At 39.2% G+C, this 9,477-nt stretch overlaps 1 protein-coding gene and 1 pseudogene across 1 annotated transcript; both read left to right on the top strand.

Annotated features, from left to right (window-relative positions):
• The first annotated feature begins 299 nt into the window (after positions 1–299).
• On the top strand, positions 300–3,719 carry LOC117694995 (mas-related G-protein coupled receptor member B4-like). Its single transcript, XM_076936658.1, is given in 3 exon segments — positions 300–395; positions 2,101–3,041; positions 3,044–3,719. Coding segments are annotated over 3 exon segments (1,023 nt in total). The 5' UTR covers positions 300–384; the 3' UTR covers positions 3,115–3,719.
• A 2,774-nt stretch (positions 3,720–6,493) lies between these two features.
• On the top strand, positions 6,494–7,178 carry LOC117715393 (14-3-3 protein theta pseudogene; annotated as a pseudogene).
• The last annotated feature ends 2,299 nt before the right edge of the window (positions 7,179–9,477 follow it).

Below are 9,477 nucleotides of genomic sequence, written 5' to 3'. Positions count from 1 at the left end.
TCCCATTACCCAGGTTCCCAGGACTAGCTTATAATGCTTACCATTGGTTGTCACCTGGTTGTAAGAAGCTTAGAAACAATGAGGCCTAACATTGAAGGGGAACCATAAGGTTGGGTTGAGGAGAGGAAAAAAGAGACTACTTGTCAGACCAAATGTTGAAAAACATCTCACAAAGCACATGATTCAAAGGATTGACATGCATTTGCCAACACTTCTATGAACAGGAAACCTCAGGCCGCTTAACCATTTGATAAAGCTTCTTCAAGTCACAGGCTTCACTCCTGGTAGGCACTCTTCTAGGACAGAGACAGCCTTGGTATTGACAGATGACCCGAGAGCCTCTTCCCTTTGTCACAGACCAGATTACCACCTCCATCAATAAGAATGTGGGAAAGGTAAGACTTTTTTCCAAGAGTTTATTCTCAAAATTGTTAATTGCTTTTCTTATACCAAGATCTTGTAATGTCATCTTAGAAGGAGACTGCAAGGAGCCTCAGGGGTTTGTCCCTAAACAGGAGACTAGAGAGTTCCTTTCAGAAATGTTATGGTCTTCAGACTTGACTATGAAATATTTGAAAGCCAAGGTTCATACCTCCCCTCCAATCCCTGTCTTATAATGCCACCTCTTCCCCATCCCATCTACCATGTATTCTTATAAAACTGTTGTGTATACTTAGTACTGCCTATATGTGTATAAATGTGAGACCATCTGCAATAACATGAGAAGCTCTTTGAAGTAGAACCCTTGAAGAAAAGTGACTCTTCCTGCCTTGTGAGCCATCAGCTGCCAATAGCTTCTCAGCTAGGGGTGGAATTCCATGAACTCCTCTTTTATCACCCTGTGCTTTTGGGTGGCTTTATCTTGTTCAAGTCTTGTATACATAGTCACCATCACTGTGAGTTCCCAGAAGAGTGGGAGGGGCTGTCAGTGGGGTAGGGAGCCAGTTCAGAGAAGAAAAATTCCTGGATGTTGTTTGAGTAGGGAGGAGAGCAGGCCACATGGGGAAGAGAACTTGGAAGGAGAAAGACTCCCTAGTGGTTCTAAACAACTAGAAAGATTTATTTTTTCTTCTACAGATCTCCAGTGCACTGTTGGTAGAATTCAATTGATATTGGCATGCATTCATTGTTGTACTTTCTTTCCTTTCCATGTTTTTGCATGCATACAGCCCACCCTAAAGCCTTGTACTGATTGTCTTGTTTCATCCTCATAGAAATCCAGACATCTGTATTTGTTGTCTACCATCTCTCTATTTTCCTTGTACAAGTGTTTATCCATTTTTAGTGTTTGAACTGTCATATTTTCATGCCTCTGTTACTACCACTCCTCAGGTGAATGATAATCTTGATAGCCTCAGATGACAAGTTATAAAAAAAAAAAACTGATCATACAATTAGATAGTTCTGGTTTGCTCTAATTTTCAAGTTTATATAACTGGCAGTCATGCGACAGGGAACACTCAATTGATAAATTGCTTAGATAAGAGTGGCAAGGGCCATTTCAGTGGAGTACTATCTTAATTATTAATTTATGTATGGGGACCTATCCCATTATAGATGACACCATTCCTGTGGCATGTGATCCACTGTATATAAGAAAGCAAGACAAACAGGAGCCTGTGAGGGAACCAAAGAATGAGCCAGCAAGTTGTTGCTCAATTGTTTCTGCCCTTGTTTCTATAAGTGGTAGATTTGATGTGGAAGTGTAAGGCAAATAAACTCCTTCATCCACAAGTTGCTTTTGGTCAGTGTTTGATCACAGCAATTAAAAAAATGTGACTAGAGCACAGTTTCTATGCTCACCTTCTTGTGGAATGACTCTTATTTCCAGTTGATATCTGCAAAAACATGCTACCTGTCATACAAAGACTTTCATCAATGACAGTTTAAGTAAAATATCTGTCCTCATATAATTTTCTTACTTAAATTCCTAGAAGTTTAAAACACATTCTACATAAAACAACCTGTATCATGTGATGTTTGGGACTATATTACATAGCTCATAGAATATAACTTTCTATTTCCTTGTAGATATTTCTGTGACATATTGGCCAATATTGAGTCCTATTGGAATGCTCGTGTCTTGATTTTTCTTTTCAGGACCACTAATGGAGGGTTTTTAAGAATGGATCCAACTGACTCAACCTGGACTGAGATTACAGAAGAGACATCTTGTGACACCATGAAACTTACCCTGAATTTTTTAATCATCATCATTAGCCTGGTTGGGATGGCAGGAAATGCATTGGTGCTGTGGCTTCTGGCCTTCCACATGCACAAGAATACCTTCTCTGTCTACCTCCTCAACCTGGCTGGAGCTGACTTCCTCTTCCTCTGCTTTCAAAATGTGTATTCTCTGAAGGTTATCATCAAGATGTTTCACTTCATCGTCATACCAAGCCTTTTTACTGTCCTGTTAAACTTCTCTTACCTTGCAGGTCTAAGCATGCTCAGTGCTATTAGCACTGAGCGCTGCCTGTCTGCCCTGTGGCCCATATGGTACCGCTATCAAAGACCAAAAATCACATCTGCTATCATGTGTGTCTTGCTATGGGCATTGTCCCTGGTATTGAGTATCCTGCAAGGGGACTCATGTATGGCTGTCTTTACTGGTTTTGGTCATGGTTGGTGTAAGGAAATAGATTTGATCATTTTTGCTTGGTTAACTGTTCTATTTGTGGTTCTCTCAGGGTCTAGCCTCACTTTGCTGCTAAGAGTTGTCTGTGGCTCACACAGAATTCCTGTAACCAGGCTGTGTGTGACCATTGCTCTCACAGTGTTAGTCTTCTTATTATTTGGTTTATCCTATGGGATCAACTGGTTCCTCTTATTTTGGACAGACATTTATAGCATTTTCCCTTGCAATGTTTATGAAATACCAGCATTCCTATCCTGTGTTAACTGCTGTGCAAACCCCATTATTTACTTTCTTGTTGGTTCCCTTAAACACTTCAGAGTCCAGAGACAGACTCTGAAGCTGCTTCTACAAAGAGCCATGCAGGACACTCCTGATGAGGGAAAACAAAGTGAGGGGGGTACTTCTGAAAATCTAGAGCTGGGAATAGTCTAGTGCAGCAGATGGGAGCAGCTTTTATCAGACAGAAACGGCTTTGAGAAACAACTTTGCCTTTATCAGAGTAGTTTCTCTTCACAACCTTCTTCAGTTATTCCCCTAACCTTACATCAGTTGAATTAAAAAAAAATCAGTCTTTTAGAACTTGAGTGATACAGAGCTTGCTAAACAAATATTGACTACAATGTCCCTGGATTGTTGTACTCAGAAATTCACCAACTCCTTTTGATGGTAACCTTATAGTAACTCTAAGGTCCATGGCTGCTCCCACTGTTGGCAAATCACTTCTTTAGTGGGAAAAGAATGAAAGATTTGCATTTTGTTTGTCATTAAACTTGATACTGATTGAATGAATGTTGTATTTTGCACCAGTTTTTTCCTTATTTTCACAGCTTTTGGCCAGGCTTTATATGACCATTTCCTTCACAATGCTGGTCTTCCTACTGTTTGGATTGTCCTATGGGAGTGACTGGTTCTTCTTAGAGTGGGTTGTGAATGTTTATACCATTTCACCTTGCAATGTTTATTAGATGACAGTATTTTTATCCTGTATTAACAGCTGTGTCATCATATTGGAAGAGCTAAATAGTATACATAATGTTCTTGGGCTCCTTTAATTTCTGTTGGATTTGTAATGCTTCTGCAACTTAAATTTTTCCTGAATAAATCACTTGGACAATGTTCTAGTTTCCTTTTCTGTGGGTTGGTAAAACACTTTAACAAAAAGAAATTTCTGAGAAGAATGGGTTGATCTAGCTTACACTTCTAGGTCTCAGTCCATCACTGAGGAACTCATATCCGGAACTTAAGCAGGATAAGGAGCAGTAACTACAGAAAACACTTCTCACTAGCTCACTCTCTGGATTGATCACTGTTCATGCTTAGCTTGTTTTCTTATACAGCTCAAGATCCTCAGGTTAAGAATCATACCAGTCATAATGGATTGGGCCACCTCCCAAAGACAAGTCCATAACCCAATCTGATCAAGATAATTCCCATATGGAGGCTTCTCTTCTCAGTCCATGCCAATCTGACAACTGAAGGTAACCAGGACAGTTCATCTTTTGCCAAGTTGACACAGAAGCATATCACTGTTAAACTATACCTTGTCCTCAAAAATCCTAGTAGCATCATGCTATAAAACATAATCTAATTCTCCTGCCACCTCTCCTCCTACCTTCATCACTCCTGCATCTCCTAAACTATACAGGTAAGCTTCCATTCCTCCACACATTTTTCCTGCTCTCTGAGGCCAAGCTGTCATGAGCATCCTGCTAGCCCAGGAGGACCTCTATTCTTCTGCCACCTCTCCTCCCACCTTCAACTGAGCTGCAGCTCCTGAGCCATACAGACCTGCAGGACTAGAACCATACAGCCCAAGGATACTGATCAGAGGCTTGCCACACCAAGACCATCAAGGATCATTCCCCTCCTAATACCTATTACAACAATAATATCCAAGAAACAAAACCATCCAAGTGGCCTAAGACTCTCGAAAGAAAACAATCAACAAAAGCTAGGCTAATATGACACCTCCAGAACACAGCTACCTTACTACAGCAAGCTCTAGGTATCCTAAAATAACTGAAATACAAGAAAATGACCTTAAATTCAATCTTATAGAGATGCTAGAGGCCTTTAAAGAGGAAGTGAATAAAACCCTAAAAGTAATGCAGGAAAATGCAATCAAATATATAAAGAGAGGTCTTTAAAGAGGAATACAAATAAATTTCTTAAAGACATATAGGAAAATACAATTAAACAAGTGAAGGAAATAAAGAAAGCTGTGCAAGACTTGAAAGAAGAAATAGAAACAATAAAGAAAACACAAACTGGGAATCCTGGAGTTGGAAAACCTAGGAAAGAGAACAGAAACAACAAATGCAAGCATTACCACAGAATAAGGAGATAGAAGAAATAATTTCAAGTGCAGAGGAGACAATAGAAGAAATTGATATATCAGTCAAAAATAAAATATTAAATTAAAAAAAAATGCCTGATACAAAACATCCAAGAAATCTAGAATACTATGAAAGGACCTAACTTAAAAGTAATAGGAATAGAGGGAAAAGAGTCTTAGCTTCATGGCCCAGAAAATAGTCTCAATAAAACCATAGAAGAAATATTTCCCAACTTAAAGAAAGAGATCCTTATAAACATACAAGAAGTATATAGAACAACTATTAGACTGGCCAGAAAAGAAAATCCTCCTGCCACATAATAATCAAGTCACAAAATCTACAGAACAAATAAAAATATTAAAAAGCAGCAAGGGAAAATGGCAGGTAACACACAAAGGCATGGAAAATGGCAGGTGACACACAAAGGCAGAACTATCTGAATTACACCCAACTTCTCAACAGAGACTTCAAAAGCTAGAAAGGTCTGTACAGATATGATGCAACCTCTATAAAAAAAATCCACAAGTGCCAGTCAAGACTACTATACCCAACAAAACTCTCAATCACTATAGTTGAAAAAACAAGATATTTCAAGACAAATTCAAATTCAAACAATATCTATCCAGAAATTCAGCCATACAGAAAAATACTAGAAAAAAATCCAACCCAAGGAGAATAACTATATTCACGAAAACACAGGAAATAAGTAACGCTATACCAGAAAAAAAAAAAAACAGGGAAAGTGCACGTGCGTGCACGCAATCACACACACACACACTAACACCACCAACATCAAAATACAAAATAACAAGAAATAACAATCACTGGTCATTAATATCTCTCAACATCAGTGGATTCAATCCCCCAATCTTCCAATACGTTGTTTTATTGCTTTGATACAGCATGTGAGTCTATTACCGTATCTTCTTCTGTGTCTTCTTATATTAGGGCCATTTATTATTAATGATGATTCACTGTATATGTTCCAATTTTTCCTCATTCATTTACATGTACAGAACATTTTGTACACTTTTAGATGTGGCAACAAGGGTCAATATTACAAACTTTTGTTTAATGCTTCCAAGGTGCTAATGATTGTTCCCAGGGCCTTAACACATGCTAGGGAAGTGCTCAGCAAAAGAGCTTCAGCTATGGTGCATTTGAAAAACTATAAATGGGTTGAGGATTTTTTTATTAGTTTGATGAATTCTAAATATCATGTCTATTGTATTTTATGATAAGCATCATAAAAATCTCAGCAGGAGTTGGTGCTGTCCAGTTTTATATTCCACTAGACATATTCTAGTGTCTTATTGTGTTCATTTTTGTTTTTATTTCACTGTTTCCCTAAACATATTTGGTACTGCTATATCTTCCTTTTAAAAAGAATTAATTTAAAAATATGCATGTGGACTTGCATCATGGCCGCCGAGACTAGAAGGAGGACTCCGGATCTGGCTCAACGCTCACCGTAGAGAAGACCGAGCTGATCCAGAAGGCCAACCTGGCTGAGCAGGCCGAGCGCTATGACGACATGGCCACCTGCATGAAAGCCATGATGGAGCAGGGCTCCGAGCTGTCCAACGAGGAGTGCAACCTGCTGTCGGTGGCCTACAAGAACGTGGCCAGGGGCCGCAGGTCCACCTGGAGGGTCATCTCGAGCATTTGAGCAGAAGACCGACACCTCCCACAAGAAGTTGCAGCTGATCAAAGACTATCGAGAGAAAGTGGAGTCTGAGATGAGGTCCATCTGCATCATGGTCCCGGAATTGTTGGGTAAGTATTTAATAGCCAATGCAACTAATCCAGAGAGCAAGGACTTCTATCTGAAAATGAAGGGAGATTATTTCCAGTATCTATAGCTTGTGGTGATGACCGAAAACAAATGATAGAAAATTCCCAAGGAGCCCACCAAGAGGCATTTGATATAAGCAAGGAAGAGATGCAACCTACACATCCAATCTGCCTGGGGCTGGCTCTAAACTTTTCTGTATTTTACTATGAGATCTTTAATAATCCAGAGCTTGCCTGCACACTGGCTAAAACGGCTTTTGATGAGGGCATTGCAGAGCTTGATACATTGAACGAAGACTCCTACAAAGACAGCACAAAAAATCATGCAGTTGCTTAGAGACAACTTAACATTATGGACATCAGACAGTGCAGGAGACGAATGTGATGCACTGGAGGGGGCCGAGAACTAAAGACATCCAGGGCATCAGCCTCCTTCCCCTCAAGAAAACCTTTTCACATCTCCATTCCTTATTCCACTTGGATTTCCTCTAGCAAGGAAGCCCATTCATGTGTATGGGATCAACTGTTTATAGTCTTTTCACACTGCAGCTTGGGAAAACTCCATCCCTTGATTTGTGTTGTCTCCACCTTCCTGCTGTAGAAAAGTATCAGTAGCTTCATTTCATATAAACAGGAGTAACTTCCAGACACTTGTGTAGAGGACTGACAGCACATTTGGTATTTAAGTAATTTGAACCAGTTCTGCAAGTGACTGTGTTTTGTATTACTGTGAAGATATGGAAATGTAGTGCATTACAATTTAAAGTAATTATAATAATAACTTCTTGATTTCCACATTCCTTTTCTGAACCTTTTTGGGGGTTTCCTTTCAGAAGCAACTTTTCCATGCTCTTATTACAAATTCCTTTTTAGTAGGAATCCAGAAGTATTAGATTGAATGGGAAAGTGCTTAATGCATCTGGGCTTGGGGTCACAGATTGAAATGTCTCCTTGTCACATATTCTGGAGGTTGCATCTGTCTGTGACAACAGGAGTTTCCTTATGCATTCTTCATTTGCTGATGTTTAAGTTGACAACTTCCTTCCCAATAAAAATTCACTTACACCGCCTGCCTTCGTAGCTCTGGTATTCACTTTACCTTGTGATAGAAGTAGCATGTTGCTGCCAGGATACAAGCATTTGCTTTGGTCAAATTAAAATGTATATCCTTTCTTAATACACTAGAAAGCACACAAGTCCAAGTCTAAACATTAGTACTTTTCTATGCAGATTTGTGCACATGTGCCAGGGTATCCAGTTTGTCCAGTGATTGTTCTTTAGAGAGTTGGACCACTATATTGTGTGTTTGCTAATCATTGACTGTAGTCCCAAAAAAAAGCCTTGTGAAAATGCTATGCCCTATGTAACAGCAGAGTAACATAAAAATAAAACTACATTTTATAAAACCAAAAAAGAAAATATGCATGTGGGGGAAGGTGGGGAAGGGAGGAAGAGGGAGAGGGGGCTCTATAGAGTTATGTGAACATGAGTTCAAGTGACTGAACAGGACAGAAGGCATCAGATCCCCTCAAGCTGGAGTTACATGTTGTTGTGAGTTACCTTACATGCTTGGCTTGGAAATGAACCAAGGTACTTCTCAAGAGCAGTACATACTTTAAACACTGAGCCATCTCTCCAAACTGAGACCATAGCCTCTAAACTTTGCCCATGAAAACTTTACAAAGTCACTATCTTGAAAAGCAATCACCAATCCCATGAACTGTGAGGGAGGAGACAGTTCAGTCACATATAAATTATGGTATTTGTCCTAAAGCCTGCAAAATTGTTGTCTTTGTCAGTTTCTAACTGAAATCACATTCAAAAATAAGTGGCATAATTAATTACAGCATTAAGAACAAAACAAGAAATCATAGAAGATGAGACTTATTATGTGATGAGGGCATTTACACTGTAAGGACATCAATAAAGAACAAATTTCATGAAGGAAAGAGAAGAAGAAAATGTGGTTAATGTATAGAATTCTACATTTCCTCAGTTAGGTCAGTAGATTCATTTCATATGGACAGCTCAGCATAAAAAATAAGTTTATATGCAGAGATAACAATGATAAAAGTAATTCGATGGTGAAAATAGGAAGTGGTGACATCTGAAGAATGGAATTTAGTCTATTTTATTGTGTGTATGTTTATGTAACTTGGAACAAAGCTATATTAGTGTATGTACTGTGCTGTGATAAAGTGCCAACAGAGTAACTTTCCCCATTTCCCCTCCCTAGAAAATCCCAACCTCATCCCCCCCCTTTTTGCTTTTATACCATTTTAATTACATGCAAGTATTAAGGTTAGTTCCAGGTTGAGGAACTAGCAATACAATAAATGCAAATAGTCAAGGAACAAGCAAGACAATAAACATAAATAGTCAAAGAACAAGCAAGTCAATAAACAAAGTTACATGAACACTCCCATGATCACTGTTTCTAAACTTTTGATCCTGACCAGGTATCTAATATGGGAAAAGGGGCATGTTTATATTTTTTTCTGCAGGATGCTGAAGGAGTATGGTGGCTGCCAGAGGAACAGGTGAGACATGTTGATGCCAAGACAAAGAATGATGCTGACCTGTTAGCTTGCAGAGTGCCCTGACAATGGGGACTGGGAAGCTGTATTGGACATATGTTCCTGACCCACCATTGCTTACCTATACCCCTGATGGGACAAGCTGCCATGCCTCAAGTTTTTAGACCTTGTA

Source organism: Arvicanthis niloticus, chromosome 1 (genome assembly GCF_011762505.2).
Source record: "Arvicanthis niloticus isolate mArvNil1 chromosome 1, mArvNil1.pat.X, whole genome shotgun sequence".
Classification (NCBI taxonomy): Eukaryota; Metazoa; Chordata; class Mammalia; order Rodentia; family Muridae; genus Arvicanthis; species Arvicanthis niloticus.
This window is presented reverse-complemented; position numbering and strand designations above follow the sequence as displayed.